The sequence below is a fragment of the Fukomys damarensis genome, unplaced genomic scaffold (assembly GCF_012274545.1).
Source record: "Fukomys damarensis isolate Sample0158 unplaced genomic scaffold, DMR_v1.0_HiC HiC_scaffold_15, whole genome shotgun sequence".
In the NCBI taxonomy this organism is placed as follows: Eukaryota; Metazoa; Chordata; class Mammalia; order Rodentia; family Bathyergidae; genus Fukomys; species Fukomys damarensis.
Window position 1 is genome coordinate 36,220,598 of NW_022900927.1, and position 26,099 is coordinate 36,246,696.

Genomic DNA, 26,099 nt, shown 5'->3' on the forward strand with positions numbered 1-26,099 from the left:
CTCCCCAGCCCGGCCCAGATTGGCTGCCTCGCTTCCCTTTCGCGGCCCTGGTCTCTGAGCGAAAAGTGTGCGGACCCTGGCTGCGAGAGGATCGGTCTCCGTAAGGAGTTTGAGTTTATATTGATTTTTCTTATGTTCGATGGGCGGAAGGTGTTGGCATTTATGTTTGTCTCTAAGCAAGTGCTTTGTTGGCAATTTAAATGACTTTCTTTGAGAAATCCTATCTTTCTTTCCTTCAGGTGCTCATATCCTTGTTTTCCATGACAGATTTTGACGACAATATATACAAAATATACGTAAAGATGATTACTAATATAGTAATATTAAGCTTGATCATTTGCATTTCCTTAGTTTTCTGGATTATGTCAATGACTGCTAGCACTTATTACGGTAAGTACAAATGTTCTAGGTTGTCTTCCCATAATCAGAACTTAAAACTGATCCAAAACTCCTATCTTTCGTAAGGTTATGGTTATCTTTCCTTCCACAGCCTTAATTTAGTCACTTGATAATATAAACAGTGCCATGAACGTTTTAGTCTTTAGTAAATGCTTGTTGTGATAATACTGGTTATACTTTTCTCCAGGTGTCTTTATATAAGTTCCAAGTAATTATTTTGTCTACTTGGTGAAAAATAAGCAATGTAAAACATGGTTTTTTTGAGGTGATTTCAGTGATACTTTTAAATTTGAATAAGAATCTTGATAATGTAGTTTGTCAGTTTCATGTATTCCATCAAATTAATAAAAAGTTAAAAGACGGTATAATGTTTTCATTTGGAAATTTTTAAGGTTTTGTCTGCAGTTTAGACAGTCAATTAAACCGGGCTTGGTGGTGCATGCCTGTACTCTAGTACTTTGGGCGACTGAGGCAGGAGAATTGCAAATTTGAGTCCAACCTGGACAAATTAGCGACTCCCTATCTCAAAGTGAAAAACTAAAAAGAGGCTTGGAATATAGCTCAGTGCTAAGACCGTAGATACAATCTCCAGTACCAAGAAAAACAACAAAACAAGGCTGGGCATTTAGCTCAGTGGTAGAATATTTGCCTACCATGCTCAAGACCCTGGGTTTGATCTCCAGCATGTACACAAATCAAGATTCCTTTTAAAATCTGAAGCATAAATATAGAATATTTGGAACTCAGCATGGACATATCTATACATAAACTTCCTTGGTACTCCTACAAAGACAGAATAGTGGACAGCTCACAAGAGAGAAAACAGTGGAAAGGAAAGTGAGAAAGTGAGTTCTTAAAAATGATAATATAATGATTGCCATCAGAACAAAGTCTTTTTGTGAAGAGATGGATGAATAATCAGAAATATGTTCTTCAGGATATAGAAGTTCTTCATAGCTATTCATTCATAATGATGCACAGTAGGAGGTGAAGGTTTGAGAGGAGGAAAAAGGGGAAGATTCTTATCTAGACAAATAAAATAAGTGGGAATTTCTAAATTGATGTATCCTCCTTGGGCCAGGAACTTACTGCAAATGAATGAAGCTATAGAAGTGTCTGCATATTAGACATGAAACAATAGTTTTCATGTCCAAAAATAGGCTGTTTCCTACTTTTGGGATTGTTTGGCCCTCTTCTTTTACTTTCCTGTTTTTTGTAGAAACTTGGGCCTGAGCATTAGTTCATGTTTTATTTTATCATAAAGAGATTACTCAGTTTTAATGTTAGCAGTCTATTGGGGGTGGTAGAAATTTTAAATGCGAAAGCCATAAACCATGTTAAGGAGGTGGCCTCTTTTCAACTTCAATTAATTCTGCCACATAGGGCAGAGATTCCAGTTTTAAAACTAAAAAATTATATGAAATCTCCTAATCTTTAAATATTGGATCAAATTCTTTGAAAGCAGTATTCTGGTGAAATAAGATATAGGTAAACTGGATACAACTTTTGGAAAAATTAATTTCTAGCTATTGAGTCAGACTTATAGCTTGTCGGAAAGATGCTTGTTTAAATAATCTCGCCAAAAGGCAGAGGACTAATTAGATCCTGTTAAGAAAACTTGGTTCTGTGTAGTCCCTGACATTTAATACATGCCTTTTAAAAGCTGAGGAACCAGAGATTCATTTCACATATCAAAATATTCATGTTTGAGGTACCCATTATCATAAATAGCTATAAGTGGTTCTCAAAACTTGTATGTAATTGACCATTCTCCAGTAAGACTGCCCTTCTGAAAATGTACAAGTCTTAATGTATATATTTTATTTGTATGACTACATCTTAGTTTCTGTACTTATAACAACATTTTAATCCAGAATGCAGTTACCAAAGCTTACTGCCAAGACAAATCTATGTAGACATAACACAGTTTGCTTTCTACTTTTACAATTTTTCAGGTAACATACAGCCTATTTCTCCTTGGCGTTGGCTGTTTTCTGTTGTTGTTCCTGTTTTGATCTCCTATAATGGCTTTAAAAAGAAAAGTCTAGATCACAGTGGAGCGTTAGGAGGTATGTTTTTATTTTGAATCTTAAAGTACCTATGTAAGTATTTGCTTTTATAATTTAAACAAATGTTTTCTAAATTCTGAATATATAAGATGGAATGTTATATATTTTAGACATTGATGCAGTATGGCATTGCTCAGCATTTCTATTTTGTCAGAATTTCTGGAACAAACATACACTTTTAGTAAACCATACAAATATAACTTTGTAAGTGATGTAAAGTAGGATAATTTTAAGGACCTTCATTATTTTTCTCCTTGATGTGGATTACTAGTCTCCTGCTAGAAAAAAACATTGAAGCATTCCTTTAATGTGTAAAATAGGGAAATAGTTGGAAGAATAACTCTTGGAAATTGCTAGTCATAGTCTCAAACAGAGCAGCTCAAACCTAGTATTCTAGATTAATTTTTCAGAACTAAGTTGGGCAAATATTTACTGAGCACTTATTTGTCCCACTAGAAATAAGGGCTATGGCTGTGAACAGTTCTTATGGAAAGTGGTTCATTAGGTAACACATAACACGTAAATAAAATCTGTAGAAGTGTTCAAATAATGGTGGAGTTTGTGGGAAAAATTAAAATATAAAATGTGTATGGTGGATGATATAGGGCATTCTTTTATAGATACACATAAGATGCTTTCCTCTAAGGATATAATTTGGAGCTGAGTCCTGAAGGAGTATGAGAGAAGCATGTTCCAGGCTGACAGAAAAACAAACACATGAGCCCTGGCATAGATAGTCCTGGCCCTGGCCCTAGCTTCCTTGAGTGAGAAGACAGATCATTTGACTGGAAAATAGGAAGAAAGAGGAAAATAATGAGATATAAAGTTGAAGAAATAGGCAAATGCCAGGTTACATTAGGGCATATAGTATGGATTTTTTTATTTTAAAGTAGGTGGGAGCTTTCTGCTTCAGGTCAGAGGAGTGGCATGATCTGATCTGACATGGGAACTTTCCTATCCTACCAATGTTAAAAGGACCCAGGTTAGAAGATTCCCCTAATTGCTTCCTCTAGGATGAGATTTCTATAGGATAAGACTTATTTAGAGCTGGCAGGTCTTGAAGTTACCTACCCAGTCTACAAGATGCTACTGATCTTTAGCCCCCTAATGCACTATAAATAAATGGTCTCTTCTATATTTACATACAGAAGGTATTTCTCAAGTTTTATGAACTAGATTAGACTTTCAAGGCAGCAAATAGTATGATTGGTAAAGAAGGAGTGCTAGAATCGGGCATTATTAATCCTGATAGTTATGGCTCTGGGACAGTTGAGTTAACTTCTTTATGTGTCTTCTAATCACAGATAATAGAGTTTTCAATATCTAACTTAGAGAAAGATATGTTAAATAAATGAAGCTTAAAATAGGGCCCCTCACTTCCAAGGCCTTAGAGCTCTAGCAATGTGCTCTCATGGTCCTATAGTTTTAAAATTTTACCAAGCTAAAACATATTTTTGTACTGTTTCTTTGATAAAGAGATCACCAAAATTATAGAAGCTTCAGGCCCCACAAAACCTATGTGTATTCCTGATTTTATTCTGAGGTTTATAATGAGAATTGAATGTATAATTACCCTAAAGTTCTTGGTTCTCTGCACACATAGCCAACATTTATTGTATTGTGTGCTAAATATTACTGGGCAGAGTTGTCAGCATCATGCTAATTCCGTCTTCCTTTGGTTCCCATGTATATTCTCCTTGTTTCTCCTTTTTTTTTTATTTCTGTACTTTTCTTTCCTGCTGTTGTTTCTTTTCTTGCCCCATAGTCCTTGTGCATCTACTCCTCTCTTATCTTGATTTTCAGTTAAAAGATATATATCTTTGAAACCTAGCCCTGCTGCCTATAATTGATGTAACTTTGGTGAGTCACCTGACTTTTGGTAGCCTCACTTTTTTTATTTCTTATGATTCAATAGTAACTTTTTTTTTTTGTACTGGGGATCAGACTCGGAACCTTGTGCTTACAAGGTAGGCAATGGAACCACTGAACTAAATCCCTAGCCCCTCAATAGTAACATCTTATGAGGTTTTTGATGAGGCTCAAACAAGAGAACATGTGAAAACACATCTATATAATATATGATGAGCACTATATGAAGATTCACTGTTAGTGATTAATCATTTATCTCAACCATATTTTTCTATGCGAATTACTGCCATTTTGACATTGTCACAAGCATTGTTTTTTTTTTCTCCCTATCTCTGTCTTGCTCATATGACCCTCAACCTGCCTCTTCACTGTAAATTCTTGTTATCATCTCCTTAATGGAGAAGTATGGAGAGAGGTTCAAGAGAGAGTACTGGGCCGGGGTGACAATGAATGTTGCAGAAAATTAAAATTATCTCGCATAGAGTGAAATTAAGTGAAGTATTCCCACTCCGAAAGGCTATGTGGTTCAAGGCTTCTTAGTACTGAGTTATTCATATTGAATAGTATTCAAACCTGATAAAGCCATTGTTTTGCTGCCAGCCCTAACAGATAGAAATTATCAAGTGCACTCGAGAAAACCAGCGAAAGTTCTAAAGTTGGGTAGCAAAAATGTAATATATATGTTTCTAAAAAGTATTCTGTCCAGGCCTGGTGGTGGCGCACACCTGTATTCCCAGCACTTGAGAAGATGAGCAGAAAGATTGATGTGAGTTCAAGGCCAGCCTAAGCTACACAGTGAGACCCTGTGTAACAACAACAAACATTTCTGGTACTAGAATTACTATTTGATCCAATTGAGAATAAATGATAGCTACTAAATTATGAAATTTCAAGGACTGAGTATATCTTGTGTTTCTATGTCTTATGTTTCTTTGAACAGTGCTAGCCAAAAATAGGTGCATAGAAAATTAACATGAATTTTAAAACCTTGACTGTTTTCCTAATTGTTTGATTCTATGAAATATTGTTTGGGACTTTTCTTTCCTTAAGAATAGGAAAATGGAGCTAGGTGTGGTGATGGTATACTCCTGTAATCCAGCACTCAGGAGGCTGAGGCAGGAAGATTGCTGTAAATTCAAGGCCAACCTGGAGTACATGGTGAGACTCTGTCTCAAAAACGGAAAAAATAAAAATAAAAAATCAATAAGGATATACATTATTAGCCAGGCGTGGTGGTGCACACCTGTAATCCCAGTACTTGGGAGGCTGAGACAGGAAGATCGTTGTGAGTTCAAGACCAGCCTGGGCTATAGTGAGTTCCAGGTCAATCTCAACTACATAGTGAGACCCTGTCTCAAAACAAACAAACAAACAAAAAAGAATATACATTGATGATTCAAAGTATAAGAGTTGGGAGTATGATGAGAGTATGACTCTTAGGCTCTGGGTGTTGTAATTTTTTCCCTCCATAAAATGAGAAGGCGTAATGAGGATAGCATTGAGTTATTGTGAATCATCATCCATGTTAAATGCTTAGCACAGTAGCTCACCCCTATATTCTATCAGTGTCAGTTACTATTATTGTTTCTCTTCCACCACTATTTTTTTTCATTGTTTATTGGTAGTTTTTAGGTATACAGTACAGTTACATTTATCACTGGGATCTTGTACCTTTACATGACAGGCCTTGGTTCTTATTTTTTCCCCATTCCCCTGCTGTCCCTTCACCTCCTTCACCTTCCCTATTTACAAAGACTTTGTCTCCATATTTTCCTTTTCTCATATTTTTTTCTTTTCCTTTTTCCTTTCCCCTACCCTTCCTACTTCTCGACTCGCTTAGCCCTCTTCTTCCATCATCAATCATACAATTTGAACCTTATTTACACTTTTAGTTTTTCACACCGGAGAAATTATTCGGTATTTACACGTGTGTCCTGTTTCTTTCACTTGAATATGGCCTCAATATGCATCCATTTTCCAATGAATGACTAGTTTCTTGTTCTTTATGTCTGAGTAGTATTCCATTTTATTTAAGCACGCGCACGCGCACGCACACACACACACACACACACACACACACACACACATCTTCTTTATCCAGTCTCCAATTGATGGGCGATTGGGCAGTTTCAAGTTTTGACCATTTCAAACTGTGCCTCTATTAAACATGGGTGTGCGTATATCACTGTGGTATGATTCTTTTAATTCTTTTAGAAAGACTCCCAGCAGAGGGATAGTTGGGTCAAATGGAACCTCTAATCCTAGTTCTTTGAAGTATCTCCATATTGATTTCCAAAGTGGTTGCACCATTCTACAAAGTTGTTTGCACCAACAATGGAGAAGGGTTCCTTTCTCCCCACAACTCTGCCTGCATTTGTTATTGATTGATTTCTTAATGGCAGCCATTCTTTCCGGGGTGAGGCAGAATCTCAGTGTTGTTTTCATCTGCATCTCTCAAATGACCAGTGATGTGGAACATTTTTTCATATATTTATTTGCTGCTTTTACTTCTCTGTCTGAGAAATGTCTGATCATTTCAGATGCCAATTTTGAAGTAGGTCTTTATAGACCTTTGTCTGAGGAACAGTTTGAAAAAATGTTTTCCCACATTGTAGGTTATCTCTTAGCTCTGTTGGTTTCTCTTGCAGTGCAGAAGCTTTTTAATGAGATGAGATCCCAGTTGTTGATTCTTTCTGCTAGTTCCTGTATTACTGAGGATTTGTCCATAAGGTCTTTTCCTATGCCAATGTCTTCAAGAGTTCTGCGTGACTTCTCTTCTAACAAGTTTAGTGTTTCTATTTTAATATTTAGATCTTTAATCCACTTCGATTTTAGTTTAGTGTGTGGTGAAAAATACAGGTCTAGTTTTAAATCTTTGGCAGGTTGAAGCAGGGTTTTTCCCACACAGTTTATTGAAGAGGCTGTCTTTCCTCCACTGAGGATGGTTGGCTCCTTTGTCAAAGATGACGTAGCTGAGTATGTCTGGAATTGTTTCTGCATCTTCTCATCTATTCCACTGATCCATAGGTCTCTTTCTTTGCCAGTACCATGCTGTTTTTATCACAGTGGTTTTATAGACTAGTTTCAAGTTGGGAATTGTGATACGCCCTGTCATGTCTCTTCTTGTTCCAAATGAATTTTTGGATTATTTTTCTAGTTCTATGAAATACACTGTTGGAATTTCAATCGGGATTGCATTGAATCTGTATAGCAGTTTTTGTAGTATGGCCATTTTCACTATGTTGATTCTTCCTATCCAGGAACAGGGGATATCTTTCCATTTTCTTCTATCCCCTTTGATCTCTTTTTTCAGAGTGCTGTAGTTTTCAGTGTAGAGATCTTTTGCTTCCTTTGTTAGACTGATTCCTAGATATTTCATTTTTTGGGATGCTATTGTGAAAGGAATTATTTCTCTTTCAGTGAGTCTGTTATTTGTGTACAAGAAGGCTATTGATTTTTGAGTGTTGATCTTGTATCCAGCTACTCTCCTGTAGGTGTCAGTTAAATCTAGAAGTCTTTTTAAAGAGTTTTTTGGGTCTTCTATGTGGAATATCATATCGTCGACAAATAATGACAGTATAACTTCTTCCCTTCCTATCTTTATTGCTTTAATTTCTTTCTCATGTCTAATTGCTGTGGCTAATGTTTCCAAAACTATCTTGAGCAAAACTCCAGCACCACTATTTACAGTCATAATTTTACCAAGATCTGCAATATTATGCTTTTGGTGTTCATGGGATTAATGAATCAGACTAAAAAACTTTTCTTGACAATCCAGGGTTTTAGAGTCTGTCGTGATATAGAAGCACATATGTCAGTATTGCTAGAACAAGGGGGTGAGGTGGGGCAGTACTTAAGGTTCAGACTGAAGCAGAAAGCCCTGGTCTTCTGGAGAGAGAGTGTTCCTGGAATTAGGAGAGGATCGCATGATGTGGTGTGTAGTTGTAAGCTGTAAAGCACTGTTCAGGTAATTCACTCCAAAAAAAGTATCCTGTCCCTTTTTAACATAGCTTTGTCTAGTTACTGAAAATTTTTTCTCAAACTTGTAAACATGGACAGTTTTTTATTAAGCTTTGACTTGTCAAATTTAAATATAACTGCAAATGCCAGGACTTAACTGTTTACCATTTTTTCATTTTCAACAGATATTTAGTGAAGGTTCTGTGTATGCTAATCATTGTTCTGGTCACTTAGAAATTTAACCGTGAATAAATTAATTAAAATTATATGCCATAGACCTTACATTTTTGCATCAGAAGACCCATAATAAGATAAGTTTGGATCCATCTGATCCCTCCACCTCAGAAGGAAATACTGTAATTGCAGGGGACGTTCACAGCAAGGTAAGGTGGCAAGAATGGCCAGTGGTGAGCTTTTGATGGTCTCACAAAGGTGGCCTTACCTTTTTTCAGTCAACTGTAGTTAAGGTCTGGTGTTTAGTCTTTCTAAAGTAAAAACCTCACTCTTATCAGGTAGCCAGAGTTGATCAGAGCCAAGAAAACTGAATCAGTGTTGCTTATTGTCTCAAGGAATTGACACCTGAACCAGAATGTCACTTTATTAATCTGATAAAAGGTAAAACAACGAGTCAGACTGGAATATAAGCATTACTGTTCAGACATGCCCTATTCTTGGCTTCAGGCCGAGTGCAAAGGCAAGATTATAATTAGAAGATGTTTGGTAAGTACAAAGTCTGAGAAATAGTAATGTTAAGTCCACAGGTCAAAGGGTCCTCTCCCTTGGGTGGTGTACAACTAATCTGCTAACCTGTTTTGCTTCTGACCTTCATTTTCTGCATTTTGAGACTAATCTTTTGATTCCCACAGTTTTGCATTGGGCAGATTATATATGAAATAATAGATTAGATTTATTAGATAGTTATGCAATTTCAGTCCTACTTTCCCTTCTCTGCTTCCAGAGATTACTCAGGTCACCTTAACAGGAGTTTTGGGTCTAACTGCCACTACCCGACATTTATAAATGGTGTTGTTTTACTATTCCACATGGCATCTGTTACGTACAGAATTTACCTGCCTTAGGCTCAGAAAGAAAACAGTGTCATCCTTAGGTTTTCAAGCTCTTTGTAGCACTCTGTTTTCATATATATGAATCCCTTATCATTGATAGAGATTCATGAAATGTGGTGAGAAGGTGAACTAGACATGAGCAGGAGATAGCAGTTACTTGTCTAAAACTTCAGACAGATATAGTTAGGATTTGTCAAAACTTTCAAGGTGTTTTATACTGCATGAACAAATCATTTTTTAAAGACATATATTCTTTAATTCATTTGCTCAGTCTAAAGTTGTCAACTTCATGTAGGTATTTTAAGGTGATTTGAGTAAAAAGGATATAGATTTGCATTTTATAAAATCTTGATGTAGATTGTTTTAGGAAAACACTTTTTAAACTGAGTTTAAAGATGGGAATAAGCTGTTAATAGTTTGGGAGATACTTTCATTTAACTTTGTTCTATTGTAATGTTTTAAAAATTAGTTGAGCTGGGCACAGTGGCACCTACCTATAATCCTAGCACTGGGGAGGCTGAGGCAGGATGATTGCCATGAGTTTGAGACAAACCTGAACTACAAACATAGTAAGACCCCATCTAAAACAAACAAACAAACAAAAAGTCAGTTGGAAAAACTTACAGTTAAATAGTAAGGATATAACATTTATCATTATCATTGTTGTTGAGCTTTTGACAGTGGAACTATTGCTGCTGTTACAACCACTGACATTAACATTTGTTAAAGACCTCCTATTTCTTGGGTAGTATAGTAAGCATATTACAAGAATTACCTCATAACTTTTTATAGTAAACCAGTGACATAACAATTATTATTCTTATTTAACCAATGCAAAATTAAATCTTCAATGAAACAACAATTAAGATATGTTATATATATGTACCAATTCCCATGATGAATGTAATCATTGTGCACTTCAAACAGTAATGGAAATGAAAGTGAAAAAATAAAATTAATTGATTCTTAAGGAATCAACTCATGCAGAGGTAAGTGGGAGAGCTAAAATGTGAACTCCAGACTGTCCAACTCCAGAAACAAAACATTTTATTATTGATTTATTTCATACTATCCTGTATCTTGTAGTCTCTATTAGAATGCACTAAAGTAAAGTGCTTGGTAATTGAGCATCTTTGGAAGAAACTGAATAGTTGTCTCAGTTCTGATACTTAAACCTGAGCTAAGCAATGGGGTAGGTTATTATGGAAATAGGAACCTAGTTCCTTATTCTCTTATTTAACAAACTTGTATTTATTTAATAATTCATTATTAAGTATAAAGTATTATTTTTTATCATTGTATTATTCAATATCTACTTTGTTATTTAGTAGAGTTATATTTTGTGCATTATTTAACAAAATTCTTCCTTTACCAAAACTAAATATATTTATCATCAAGATACACAGAACAGAAACAGTCAATCATAGAGTAAGTCAGGGTTGGAACATTTTGTGGTACTATACAATTAAAATAGAAAAACTAGGGGGCTGGGGATGTAACTCAGCGGTAAAGTACATGCATAGCAGGTTCAGGGCCCTAGGTTCAATCCCCAACATAAAAAGAAGAAGAAGAAGGAAGGGGAGGGCGAGGAAGAAGAGAAGAAAAGAAGAAAGAAAACTAGAAATAACATCAGACAGCCTGACTGGATCATGTAAGAAAATAGTATTTGCTGTGGTTATCACATACTAGGAAAATGATTCTCAACCATATTGGCCTAAAGTTAGATTTGTTTTTTCAGACCCTCAAACTGACAGCTCTTTCAAGTTCAGATTGAGGCAAACTTGGTAGAGATCAACTTATAAAGCAGAATGCCAATTTTTTGGTGTTTCTTGGCAAATTAACACAGTGTATCCCTTAAGGATCATAAAATTGTCAAAAGCAAATCTACTCTTTGGGTGAAAAAGAAAAGGAAAAAGTTAAAAATAAGTATAAATTTGCTTGTGCTTAAAAAATAAAACAATGTGTTTACAAAAGCTGGGGAAATAGAGGAATGGGACAAAGTAACATTTCTCCAAATACACCCTTTTTGTATGTTTGACTTTTATGTTGTATAAATAAAATGAATTAAAAATAAAATTGTATTGATAAGGGTAAGAAATAGGAGAATGTAAAATTGGTAGTATACTACAATGAAACTAGTTGCATTTCGAATGGATACTCTAAAGCAGGGAAAAGGGAGTACCATGTGAACCCAGCACAGTTTTTAACTATGCATTCTTAGTCTTAGACTGAAGAGAGGAAATAATTTCAAACAAACACTGAACTGTTTATAGTAGGGTTTTTTGTTGTAGTTTGGGTAAAGCAATTTTAAGACACTTGAAGATATAATAAAGGATTGAGTAGTTGAATGGATTTGTCAGTGTTTGGGGGAGCCACGGTCCTTAGTATGAAAAACTTAGTATGGAAAATTAAATACCAAGATGGGATGAGGGAAGACAAGAATCAGTGAGGGATATATAATTTCTAAAATATATGCATGTATACGTGCACATTTTTATGTATGTGCTTGTATTTGTACATATATTTATTTGTCCTGTTCAAAAATGAAAGATAGCTCAGTACCCTGAGTCTAGATCTTGGTTTTTAATACCTACTACATATTAAAATGAACAAGAGCTACTGAGAGAAATGTCTGCTTCCAGAGGTGAGTAGAAGTAGGTTTGAGATGAGTCTGAAATATCTATTTATGCCAGAAAAGGAGGAAATGGTTTTTTTAAAAAATGAGATCTCACCACAAGATGACAGTAGCCAGCTTAAAGGGGACTCCTACTGACCACTTCTGGGACAATCTAAGCACCACAAATTAAGTACAGTAATATAAATTATTAGAAAAAAATTGGAATTCATGAGACCATACTAATAATAATTTTCTTTAAAACTAGGGAAGATCAATCTTGCTTACACTAGAATGCCAAGAGCTATTTGATAGTACAAGAATGATACAGTTGAAAAATCAGCTATAGAGATTGGATCCAGTTATGATTGGATCATAATTAAATATTAAATCTAGGGGAAACTTTTTGATGAGAGGTAAAATATTTGCACAGTTTCAAAATATTTCCCACGGATAGCATCTTTTTTAAAAAATATAAATGGCTTCACGAATTTGCGTGTCATCCTTGCGCAGAAGCTGTGCTAATCTCCTCTGTATCATTCCAATTTTTGAACATGTGCTGCCAAAGCAAGCACAGGTAGCATCTTACTCTAAAGGAAAAGAGCTGGGCAGGGGATTTGGTTCAGTGGTTCTGCCACCTCGCAAGTGCAAAGGCCCAAGTGCAGTCCCTGGCACCAAAAAAAAAAAACTAAAGGAAAAGCTTAACTTACTTTTGGGAAAATTATGCAATACCTTGACACTGAGTAAGCAAATTAATATTGCCAGTGATGGGCCAGGGATTTGGCTCCGTGGTTCCGCTGCCTGCTTCACAAGCACAAGGGCCTGAGTTCCATCCCCGGTACCAATATATATGTATGGCCAGTGACATGAAGATGGCCATCAAGTGCTTCCAGATGTGTTGCTCTGAGAAGGACACACCATCACCCTTGTATTACCTGGGGCAGGAATGTATACCTTCTGTTTAACAATGAAACATCAAGCACTCTATTTTTTAAAAATGGGTGATTATATTCTCCAAAATGACAATGCCACAAAAGAAAAAAAGCCTTGTAGAAATGATTCACACTAAAAGAGACTACCTCTGTCTGTTAACACATTCTTTCTTCAATTAAAGATGGTCTTGGATACCAAATAGTTTCCCTGGTGTGAATAATCTGCAGCAATGCATAAGATTCTAATAAGATTACTGACATTTAGAAATGGGAAGAAAGGAGCTAAAGGTGTAGGAAAGGTGGGATGGGTAGGGGAAGCGTAAAAAGGGAAAAGAAAAAAATGTGAGAGAATGAAAAGATGAAAATAAAGTGTTTGTAGATGGGGAGGGGAGGAGGGGGTGAAGGGAGGGCAGAGGTAAGGGGAAAAAATGAGAATCAAGACTTGTCATGTAGAGGTACAAGATCCCAACAATGAATGTAACTGTACTGTATCCCTAAAATGTACCAATAAACTTAATTAAAGCTGAAAAAAATTTTAAAAAAAAGATGGTCTTGGGCAGTCACATCCTATTTAACTTCTTGAGGTCACTGGGATTGAATTTTGTGTATACTGAGTGTTCAAAGACTTGCCTTTTCTGGGTTTTGTCATTTTCAATCGATGAATTTCTAAACTTTTTATATTTTTATTCTAATTCATTTTTTGTAGTATTAACTAACCATTGTGATAAATACAAGGGGCAATCAAAATATAGTGAATGTTTAAATTTTTTTTAAATTTATTACAGTAAAAGACACTTTGAGCCAGGCATGGTGGCACATGCCTGTAATCTCAGCACTTGGGAGGCTGAGGCAGGAGAATTGCTACAAGTTTGAGGCCAGCGTGGGCTACTAACGCTTCCACAAATGGCCAAAAAGTAAACATTTTGAACCAATTCAAGACATGGCAGCCTTAACAGTGCAACTAAAGACATTTACTTTAACACTAAATTTTGTTCACAAGAACATTTTAAAATTCTGTTACAAAAGGTTAAGGATTATCTGGATGATTTTTTTTTTAAGTTCCAGGAAATGTTTACATTTTCGTATGCAGTTATCTAGAGTGGGGATTTATTAACTTTTCTACACAACCCACAACAAGTTAAGTTTCAAGCCTGTTCACCTGTCTTAGCTGTTCATTTCAGAGGTCTCTTTCCATATTGCTATGAGAGCAAGAGTGCATCTTTGCTTTTTTTTCTCTCTTTACTATCATGTAGTATAAAGTCCTTTTTTGTATTTCCTCGTTTGTGGGGAGGGCTTTTTGAGACAGAGTCTTGCTATATAGTTCAAGCTGGTCTTAAACTCACTATGTAGTTCAGGCTGGTCTTGAACTTGCCACAATCTTCCTCTGCCTCCCAAATGCAGGGATTACAGGTGTACATCACTACACTGGCTTTATTTCTTGATTTAATGGCAAGTTTTATAAGCCTTCATTAAAATTGATCACCCTTCAAAAAATGAATGCCCCAGGGCCAGAGATGTAGCTCAGTGGCCCCAAGCCTACCTAGCAAGCACAAGGTCCTGAGTTTGATTCCTGGTACAGGGAAAAAAAAAGAATGCTCCATTTTTTGTTTTCCTGAACAAAATCTAAACAGACAGAGGAGAGTTGAAAAATCTAAAAGCACACTCAGAGAACATTCCCATTTGAAGTTGTGCTTCAAATTCAGATTATTTTCCTGGATTTCTACAGAAAATTTAGCTGAGAAAAACTGTCTCTACCATTTTACCATAGATCATCAAGCTCGGCAAGAGAGCTTGTGAAAGTTCTTTGGAATGCATAAAAACCTTCTCTGCTTTTAAATTCCCTTTTGAAGATGGAAAAAAATTCCAGACTATAGGTGGAAAATGTAAAAGGTATTAAAAAGGTAGTATAAAACTCGAAAAACTATAATCTCATTCTCTACACAAGACTATGGTTAGTTTGATTCTCCTAGTCAGTGTATAATACAATTGGTTTTTTGGTTTTTTGTTTTTTGGTTCTAGGATCAAACTCAAAACCTTAGGCTTGTGAGGCAGGTGCAATGCCACTGAGCTAATCCCCAGCCCCTAATATATATTGTTTAATAATCACTACTATTCAGTTATCCAATTTCCAATTTATGAGGCAGGTGCAATGCCACTGAGCTAGTCCCCAGCCCCTAATATATATTGTTTAATAATCACTACTATTCAGTTATCCAACTTAATTATAAAAAATGTCTAAAATAGTATCTAACATTCACATAGCATTTGAAATATCTAAAAAGTTTTTGTCAGCTCAGTAAATTTGACATTCATTATACTGCTTGGTAATAACAAACACAAATGCATTGAAAATGTGCATTACACATATAATGTGAAAAATCCATGACAAATACAATTTTTCAACCATTCGTGTAGAGATTAATTTTAATTCAATTTTTATATGTTTCTTACAGGGATAGTGGTTGGATTCATCCTAACCATTGCAAATTTCAGCTTTTTTACCTCTTTGCTGATGTTCTTTCTTTCTTCTTCAAAACTCACTAAATGGAAGGGACAAGCAAAGAAGCATATCGATTCAGAATATAGAGAAGGTAAGATTAATTACGTTTGTCATCGCTCAAAATGGTAAACTGCTTCATACTATCATAAGCTTTTAATCAAAACATGTTGTTTAGACTGCTAAAGCAGGTAAATTTGATTTGAGAATTACCCAGTGGCCTAATATAGTCTACCATTTATTTCACCACAATAGGAAATGAACAGAATTTTTGAAGCACTAGAATCTATCATTCATTATTCTAAATTTTTTTTTCCATTAAGTCTATTGATACTTTTTAAGTAGACGGTACAGTTACATTCATCATTGGGATCTTCTACCTTTACATGATGTATCTTGGTTCTCATTTTTTCCCCAATACCCCTGCCCTCCCTTCACCCCCTCTAACCTTGCTTATTTACAGAGACTTTGTTTCCATTTTTTCCTTTTCTCATATTTTTTTTCTTTTCCCTTATTTCTTTTCCCCTACCCTTCCCATTTCCCCTAAACCATTAGCCCTTTTCTTCCTATTTCACATTATCAGTTATACAATTTGGATCTTACACTTTTAGTTTTTCATATCAGAGAAACTATTTGATATTTACACGTGTGTCCTGTTTATTTCACTTAAGAGTATGGTCTCACTATGCATCCATTTTCCTATGTATGACTAGTTTCTTATTCTTTATGGCTGGGTAGTACTACATTTTACAGAAAAACCATATCTTTATCCAGTCTCCAATTGATGGGCAATTGGGCTGTTTCAACTTTTAGCTGTAATAAACTGTGCCTCTATAAATATGGGTGTGCATATATCACTGTGGTATGATTCTTTTAATTCTTTTAGAAAGATTCCCAGTAGAGGGATAGCTGGGTCAAATGGAACCTCTAATCCTAGTTCTTTGAGGTATCTCCATATTGATTTCCAAAGTGGTTGCACCATTGTACACTCCCACCAACAATGGAGAAGGGTTCCTTTCTCCACACAACCCTGCCAAAATTTGTTATTGTTTGATTTCTTGATAGCAGCCATTCTTTCTGGGGTGAGGTGAAATCTCAGTGTCATTTTCATCTGCATCTCTCAAATGACCAGTGATATAGAACATTTTTTCATACATTTATTTGCTGTTTTCTTTGTCTGAGAAATGTCTGTTCCTTTCAGATGCCCATTTTTGAATTAGGTCTTTATATTTGGGGGTCTTACTTTTTTGAGTTCTTTATGTATTCTAGATATTTGACCTTTGTCTGAGGAACAGTTTGAAAAAATGTTTTCCCACATTGTAAGTTATCTCTTAGCTCTGTTGGTTTCTCTTGCAGTGCAGAAGCTTTTTAATGAGATGAGATCCCAGTTGTTGATTCTTTCTGCTAGTTCCTGTATTACTGAGGATTTGTCCATAAGGTCTTTTCCTATGCCAATGTCTTCAAGAGTTCTGCGTGACTTCTCTTCTAACAAGTTTAGTGTTTCTATTTTAATATTTAGATCTTTAATCCACTTCGATTTTAGTTTAGTGTGTGGTGAAAAATACAGCTCTAGTTTTAAATCTTTGGCAGGTTGAAGCACAGTTTTTCCCACACAGTTTATTGAAGAGGCTGTCTTTCCTCCACTGAGGATGGTTGGCTCCTTTGTCAAAGATGACGTAGCTGAGTATGTCTGGAATTGTTTCTGCATCTTCTCATCTATTCCACTGATCCATAGGTCTCTTTCTTTGCCGGTACCATGCTGTTTTTATCACAGTGGTTTTATAGACTAGTTTCAAGTTGGGAATTGTGATACGCCCTGTCATGTCTCTTCTTGTTCCAAATGAATTTTTGGATTATTTTTCTAGTTCTATGAAATACACTGTTGGAATTTCAATCGGGATTGCATTGAATCTGTATAGCAGTTTTTGTAGTATGGCCATTTTCACTATGTTGATTCTTCCTATCCAGGAACAGGGGATATCTTTCCATTTTCTTCTATCCCCTTTGATCTCTTTTTTCAGAGTGCTGTAGTTTTCAGTGTAGAGATCTTTTGCTTCCTTTGTTAGACTGATTCCTAGATATTTCATTTTTTGGGATGCTATTGTGAAAGGAATTATTTCTCTTTCAGTGAGTCTGTTATTTGTGTACAAGGAGGCTATTGATTTTTGAGTGTTGATCTTGTATCCAGCTACTCTGCTGAAGGTGTCAATTAAGTCTAGAAGTCTTTTGACTTTTGGATTTTCTATGTGGAGTATCATATCGTCAGCAAATAATGTCAGTTTAACTTTTTCCTTTTCTATCTTTATTGCTTTAATTTCTTTCTCATGTCTAATTGCTGTGGCTAATGTTTGCAGAGCTGTCTTGAACAAGAGTGGTAACAGTGGATATCCTTGTCTTGTTCCTGATTTTAGCATGAAGGTTTTCAGTTTTTGGCCATTTAATATGATACTGCCTGTTGGTTTTTCATAGATAGCCTTTATCAAATTGAGATAAAGACCATCTGTTCCAATTTGCTGCTGGGTTTTTATCATGAATGGGTGTTGAATTTTTTCAAATGATTTTTTCTGCATCTATTGAGATGATCATATGGTTTTTGTCCTTTACTCTGTTAATACAGTGTATTACATGTATTGTTTTACATATGTTGAGCCATCTTTGCATCCCTGGAATAAATCTGACTTGGTCAGGGTGTATGATCTTCTTGATGACCCTCTATGTTCTGTTTGCCACTATCTTATGAAGGATTTTTGCATCTGTGTTCATTAGAGAGATTGGCCTGTAGTCCTCTTTTTTAGTTGGGTCTTTCCCTGGTTGTGAAATCAAAGAAATACTTGCTTCCAGAAATGAATTTGGAAGTATTGCTTCCCTTTCAATTTCATTGAAAAGTTTAAAGAGTGGTGGCAGTAGTTCTTCTCTAAATGTCTTGTAGAATTCAGCAGTGAAGCCTTGAGGACCTGGGCTTTTCTTTGTTGGTAAATTTTTAATTACGTTTTTAATTTCACTGATTATAATTAGGATGTTTAGAATTTTTTTCTCCTCATTGAGTTTATTGGTACATTTTAGGTATACAGACCAGTTACATTCATTATTGGGATCTTGTACCTTTACATGACAGGTCTTGGTTCTCATTTTTTCCCCTTGTCCCTGCCCTCCCTTCACCCCCCTCCCCTCCCCATTTACAAACACTTTATTTTCATTTTTTCATTTTCTCATATTTTTTTCTTTTCCCTTTTTGCCTTTCCCCTATCCTTCACACTTTCCCTACACATTTAGCCCTTTTCTTCCTATCTCACATGTTTAGAATTTTTAATCTTCTTCATTCAACTTTGGTAATTCCTATGTATCTAGAAACGTGTCCTTTCCTTCTGTTTTCTATTTTATTAGAGTACAGGTTCTCAAAGGAGGTATTGATGATCCTCTGGATTTCTGTTGGATCTGTTGTGACTTCACCTTTTACATTCCTAATTGCATGTATCTGAGCCTTTTCTTTCCTTTTTTTTTTTTTTGACAAGGTTGGCTAAGGGTTTATTGATTTTATTTATTCTTTCAAAAAGCCAACTCTTTTATTCATTGATTTTTTTGTATCATTCTCTTAGTTTTCATTGCATTGATTTCTGCTCTGATCTTTATAATTTCCTCTCTTGTACAAGCTTTGGGCTTTTCTTGCTCTTTTTTTCCCCAGTAGTTTAAGATTCATTGTTAGGTTGTTTATTTGAGCTCTCTGTTTTCCTAGTGTGGGCATTCACTGCTATGAATTTTCCGCATAGAACTGTTTGCATTGTGTCCCATAGATTCCTGTATGTTTTTTGGCATTCTCATTTTTTATAAAAACTGATTGATTTCTTCCCGAATTTCCTCTGTGACCCCTTGATTGTTCAAAGAGTGTTGTTCAATTTCCATGTGTTTGTGAAGTTTTTACAGTTTCTTATGCTGTTGATCTCCATAATTGCACTATGGTCTGATAGTATACATGGAATAACTTCAGTTCCTTTGCATTTATTTAAACCTTTTCTGTGAGCTAGGATATGGTCTGTTTTGGAGAATGACTCATGTGCAGCCAAAAAGAATGTATATTCTGATTTTGTGGGGTGGAACACTATGTAGATGTCTAATAAGTCCATTTGTTCAAAAGCTTGGTTCAGTTCTAGTATTTCGTTGTTGATTTTTTTGTCTAGATAATCTGTCTATTTGTGATCGTGGGATATTTAAGTCCCTCACTACAATTGTATTGGTTCTTACTTGGTTTTTCATGTTCCTTAATATTTGTTTTATATAGTTGGGGCACTAATATTTGGTGCATACGTATTTATGATTGTTACCTCTTTCTCTTGGATTGTTTCCTTTATAAGGATGTAGTGGCCTTCTTTGTCTCTCTAAGTTTTGGTTTGAAATTTACTTTGTCTGTGAATAAGATAGCTACCCCTACTTTTTTCTGGGCTCCTGTCACATGGGGAACTGTTTTCCATCCCTTTACTTTCAGTCTATGAGTTTCTTTTTGAACTTGATCTGTTTCTTTTGTACAGCACACTGTTGGATTTTGCTTCTCAATCCATTCTGCTAGTCTCTTTCTTTAGATTGGAAAATTGAGGCCATTAACATTGATGGTTATAACTGATATGTATTGACATCGTTATCATGTTATTTTCCAGTTGTCTCTTTTTAAGGTTTTCCCCCTCTCCCTTTAGTTTCTTTCCTTGCCTAATTGATTTCCTCTATTGGGTTTCGTGGTATTGTGATCTTCACTGTCTTTTTGTAGGATATTCTTTAGAATTGTTTGGAGTGCTGGTTTGGTGTTCATGAAGTTTCTCAGGTGTTCTTTGTCATGGAAGTATCTTATTTCCCCATCCATTTTTTTTTCTCTCATTGAGTTTATTGATACATTTTAGGTATGCAGTACAGTTTACCCATTCATTTTGAAAGAGAGTTTTGCAGGATACATCAGTGTAGGTTGGAGTTTGTTTTCATTTAGAGTTTGAAATGCATCACTCCAGGCTCTCCTTGACCTGAGGGTTTGTGTTGAAAAGTCTGCTGGATTCTGATGGGCTTCCCTTTACATGTGATTTGTTTCTTTTCTCTAACTGCTTGCAGTATTTTGTTCTGTTGGGTTTCCGGGATCTTGACCATTATATGTCTAGGTGTAGATTTTTTTTTATCATGGCTACTTGGAGTCCTATTTGCCTCACTTATTTGTAGTCAAATTCTTCCCCTCTGTTTGGGAAGTTTTCTGTCATTAATTCTGTGAACAGCTTTTTTAAGTCATTTGTATTTTCTCCTGCTGCTTCATGGATTCCTATCAGTCTTATGTTATTCTTCTTTGCATCATCTAGGAATTATTGGATTGATTTCTCATGATCCCTTACTGTTTTTAAGAGAACTCTCTTTTCACAGTCACTAACTGCAATCCTATCTTCTATATCTGAAATTCTGTCTTCTCAGTCTTTTATTCTGTTGCGTATACTTTCAATAAAGTTTTTAATCTGCATATCTGTTTGAATCTGTTTCATGGATTCCATAACTTTCCTGTGTTGGCCATTCGTGGTTTCCATTTCTTCTATGCTGGCCACTCATGGCTTCTGTCATGGTCCTCAGCTCATTTATTTTTTTGTCAGTTTCTGTTCTAGAGTCTCTAATCATGTCTTTCATTGTGTTCACCATCTCTATAGTTATCTGGGAAATTAATTCTGTTTTGAATTTTTCTAGAGTCTGATTGATCTGTTTTGTTACTTCCTTTGCTGAATTTAGGGTGTCCTCATGGTTGACTGTCAGACTTTTCCACCTCTTTCCCCTAGAATTTGCCATTGGTGAACTGGAAGTCTGTATTTGTGCCTCGCTTAAGTGTTTTCTCATTTTTTTGTTGGTGGTGGTGCTGTCCTTGGTTTGATTACTGGATTAGTACTTTGATCTTCCTGATATAGCTGCTGTTTAGGTTTTGAGTCTCTAATGACTCAGAGACACTCGCATTTGTATAATACCAGGAAGGACAACTTATTAGATCAATCACAACCCTTTAGCCCATTTAATACAATTAGCAATACAATAGCATCAAGCACAGCTTAGAAATTGATGATTTGTAGTAGTTATTAATCTTTAATCACCTCTAACCATGTGATTTAAATCAAAATTGAGGACCGGCCCAAAATATGTTTATCATGAATAAACTCTTCAAAATAGCAACTTTACCCTTCAGGATGGGGATGCAGTAGTTTGGAGTAGAGGAATAGATAAGTAAAACAATAGGAGAAGGTTTCAAGTGAAGCCAGAGGATACAGGATGATCACGCAAACTCTAGGAAACTCTTGAAGACAAGGGTGAAAGACAGAGTGCAAGAATAAAGAGAAGAATAGAACAGTTTAACAGTAATAGGGAAGCTATAAATTGTTCTCTCATTCATTTGAAACTAATTTCATTCAGGCAAAGGAAAAAGAGAAGAAAAGAAAAAGAAAAAATCCAAATTGGGGCAGGAATAGGAACAAAAAGGAAGATGAAGAATAATGTGGGGGAGCAAGTGACTGAGTGGGAAAAAGAAGAAAGAAAAAAGGAAGAATGGGAAAAAATAAATTTTTTAAATAAAATTTTAAAATTAAAAATAAAAGGAAAAGAAAAAAAATTTGAAGAGCCTCTTTCAGGTTATATCTCTGCTGTCACAATAGACCATGTGGGCAGCAATGTGGAGAACTAAGTCAATTCGTCTCAGCTAGCCAGCAGCAGACCCCTGAAATTCAGGCTGAATTCTGGCTGTAAGGCCCAAGTTGAGCTCCCTGACCTCCTGCAGGGTTGAACTCTACTCTGCAAGGTTCTTCTGCAGGTTCTAGCTGCCCTTCCCCCTGAAGATGGTCCAAGTTCTGATGGAAGGTGGTGATCCCTCCAACTTACCAACTACAGAGGTCTGATGTGCCTTTGTTGCAGTTGTTCACTTCCATTCTATCTTCTGGACCACCTGTGCCTCTGCAGTTTGGATCCAGGTTCCTGCACAACCAGGAGGCCTGAGAGCATGGGGGCCAGGGAAAATGCTGCAGAGGTGCTTGCACAGCTGGGCAGTCCTCACCCATCTGCTCCAATGAAGGCCCAGGGCACTGGAGGTGGGGGAGCAGTGAGCTTCCTGCATGGCTGGGCCCTAAATTTATTACTAATGGTAGAAAAGGTGGGCAAAGATGCCATACCACTTTTTGTCTTAAAATTTTTAGTCGTTTTTCCTAAACCTTAAAACACCAAAAAACATTTGTCTTTTTTTGTCTGCTTCTATGCCTCTAGGAGGACAAAGAAATTGGATTCAGGTGTTCTGCAATGGAGCTATACCCACAGAAATAGCCCTACTCTACATGATAGAAAATGGCCCTGGGGAAATGCCCATCGACTTTACCAAGCAGCACACTGCTTCCTGGATGTGTCTGTCTCTCTTGGCTGCCCTGGCCTGCTCTGCTGGAGACACCTGGGCTTCAGAAGTAGGCCCAGTTCTGAGTAAAAGCCAGCCAAGACTGATTACAACCTGGGAGAGAGTTCCAGTTGGTGAGTCTTGATTTCAGTTTCTTAAAGAAATAAGAACAAAAGCAAAACCTTCCTGACTTAATGGATTTCTTATTTAAGAGCCTTTGCAGAATTTTATTTGGTCTCTTTAATTGGAAAATTGCTAAAGGCTATTAAATTGGTGATAATAAACAATATTTGCAGCAAATGTTAACAAGACATAGATAAATTAGAGGTAGACCTAGACCTAGATAAACATGGAGATTGACCCACAAACCTACCAGGGGAGGAAAAAAAAAAAGAAAAGAAAGTATTTCTCAAGGGCTTAGTATGTAATTAATGCTTATCATACCCAGTTAGCACTCCAAATCTGTAGATTAAAGCAACCATAAATTGAAGATGTCCAAAGAAAATAAAAATATCATCTGTACTGAAAGCACTTACAAGTTTTGTCTTACTTTTCTTGTTCCTGAGACAAAATGTCCAACACCCAAAGTTAAAGGAGGAAAGGTTTATTTTGGCTTATATTTAATAGAGGTTTTATTCCATAGTTGTCTGGTTTCAAAGCAGGGTGGCATGGCAGAGGGACACTGCAGAGGAGAAATGGTCCATGGCAAAGCAGAGCAGGCACAAAGTTACAAAGCAGCAAATGGTAGCACCAGCAGAAACAATAGCACCAGCACCCTTCTTTCTGTCCCTTATTTTTACCCTTTGGGTGTGTGGCACTCACACCTAGGGAGGGGCACCCTTAATCCCAATATTGTACCTTTAATCCCATCATCACACACCCTAGACCCAGCCACCTCTGAAAGCCCTACCTATGACTGTATGAAGCTTTGGGGAAACATGTAGATACAAGCTATAACATTCCCTAAATAATACTATATAATAACTCTTTACATGACATTTACATTATGTTAGTATTATAAGTAATCTAGAAATGACTGAAAATATATGAAAGGTAGGATGTGTGTAGGTGACATACAAGTACAGCAGTTTATATCATGAACTTAAGCATCCAAGGATTTGTTATCCACAGGGGGTCCTGTGGACACCAGCGACTGCTGTATGACTAATTTCCCTATTACCATTATCAACTACTATTATATTTTTTGTCATCATCCCCCTCATACCCTTCTTTTCCTCCCCAATTCTCTTCTTTCACAATCTTTTCTTCCTCTTCTTCGTCATCATTGTAATAATAGCTAATCTTTTGACTACTTCTGTGTAGATGCAAAGCATCATTCTAACTGCTTTACATGGATGAATCTGTTCTTTTATTTCCATCTTGTGAACAAGCAAACAAGGCACACAGAAGTAGCAGTCTGACACCCCTGAACCATTCTGCTTTGCTGCTTAGAATTCAAGAGTTGTTTAAGAGAAAAATCCTACTTTCCTAAGTAGTCTATGGTCTTGATACTGCATTAAAATAGATGTTAACAGATACTGCTTTATCTCAGTTGGAACCTAAAAAAATTGATCTCACAGAAATTAAGGATACTAGGGGGTCAGGGGAGGAATAAAAAAAAGAAATTAAGGGTACCAGAAGCTGAGAAGAGTAGAGAAGAGGGAGCGATAGAGGTAGGTTGATTAGGAAGGTACTAAATTATAGTTAAATAAGAACAAGAAATGCTGGTACTCTGTTGCAGAGAAGAAGGGTGATTAGAGGTAACAATAATGTCCTATATATTTTTTAAAAGCTAGATGAGAGGATTATTTTAGTGACTCTCCATAATGAAATTATAAATATTTGAGGAGATAGATGTATTTACCTGATTTGAGCATTATATAATGTATGTATGTATCAAAATGTCATATTGTACCCCATAAATATATATATATATAATTTTTATGTATCAGTTTAAAATTTTACAATTTAAAGAATTAAAGAGACTTTTTTTTCTTTTAATTAAATAGATACCCCAAGTTTTTGGCTTTGTTTGACTTTGTATACTTGTTAATTATTAATCAGATGACGTTGTGCATGTTTTTTCCTTAGGAACCAATGGAGGGGTTACAATGGTGGGACTTGCTTCCAGTCTCCTTGGTGGAACCTTTGTGGGCATTGCATACTTCCTCACACAGTTGATTTTTGTGAATGATTTAGATATTTCTGCTCCTCAGTGGCCAATTATTGTATACGGGGGTCTAGCTGGATTACTAGGATCAATTGTGGACTCATGTTTAGGTGCGACAATGCAATTTTCTGGTAAGAACATCACCTTATTATTGCAACTTACTGTGTTTTTTTAAAGAAATGGGGAAGAAAAATGGAAATTAAAAACTCAAGCAATGAAAACAAATCCAAAGACACAAGATGCTGAGAGACCAGAAATGACAGATCACTTTTGTATCTTTTACAATTTTTGGATTTTATTCTTTCATGTTAAATTAATTGAAAGAGAGTTAACTTTGCAGATCAGTGATTAAAGTTGGATACTATAGTGCAAGGCCATTACCTAAGCTCAGGAAAGTAGGACATTGGGGTCAGATCATTTTAACGTACCTTCTTCCATTTGTTTTCTGCAAATCCATTTCATAAGTAAATTATTGGACTAATTTGACTACATAAACATGATCTACTTTTCTACTGTGTTAATCATGATTGCTATCCCCAGTACTGAGTTTTTAGCAAGATAGATGGGAGAGTCAGTTTTCCTAAAATTTTCAGTGCTTTTCCTCTGAGGCTCTCCCAGCCTATCAGTATACTGTTAAATTCCATTAGGTATATATTGACTACACACTGTACCAACCATATTTTCTCCTTTGAGTAACATCAGGATGGGGCTGGGAGGCTGGAGAAGGATCCCCTAATCAAAGTAGTTCTAGTACTCTACAAACTCCAAGATAATCTTACCTTGTCACTACTGTTTCCACCAATCAAAATATTAGCCCTCTAATGTTTCATTAGTTTCATTAGGAAGCAGTCTGGTTTTAATGAACACTGAAAGGTCATTGTCTCTACAAACACTCAGAGTACACTTTTCTCCTTTGCTTATTGATTGATTGATTGATTGATTGATTCTTTTGTGGTTGTTGTTTTTTGAGACAGGGTCTCACTATGTAGTTGAGACTGACCTGGAACTCGCTATGTAGCCCAGGCTGGTCTCAAATTCACAGCGATCCTCCTGCCTCAGCCTCCCAAGTGCTGGGATTACAGGCGTGCGTCACCGTACTCGGCTATTTATTTATTTTTGATAGCAACATTTTATACTTATTAAAGGTAGG

At 36.0% G+C, this 26,099-nt stretch overlaps 1 protein-coding gene and 1 non-coding gene across 7 annotated transcripts in view; one reads left to right on the forward strand and one right to left on the reverse strand.

The window, feature by feature from the left end:
- The window catches only part of Tmem19 (transmembrane protein 19), a 53,752-nt gene that overhangs the window by 19,820 nt on the left and 7,833 nt on the right, over positions 1-26,099 (forward strand). For 4 of the 6 annotated variants that reach the window (XM_019206551.1, XM_019206550.2, XM_019206547.2 and 1 more), the window contains 5 exons: positions 240-390; positions 2,355-2,468; positions 15,364-15,501; positions 22,659-22,913; positions 24,871-25,080. In XM_019206551.1, the coding sequence (XP_019062096.1) occupies positions 261-390; positions 2,355-2,468; positions 15,364-15,501; positions 22,659-22,913; positions 24,871-25,080 (847 nt within the window). In that variant the 5' untranslated portion in view covers positions 240-260. Of the gene's footprint in view, positions 1-21; positions 151-239; positions 391-2,354; positions 2,469-15,363; positions 15,502-22,658; positions 22,914-24,870; positions 25,081-26,099 lie in introns of those variants that run through there. The other 2 variants (XM_019206549.2, XM_019206548.1) reach the window with 2 other exon arrangements.
- On the reverse strand, positions 12,447-12,553 carry LOC117286247. The gene has a single exon (XR_004517366.1). It is a non-coding gene; the product is annotated as a U6 spliceosomal RNA (small nuclear RNA).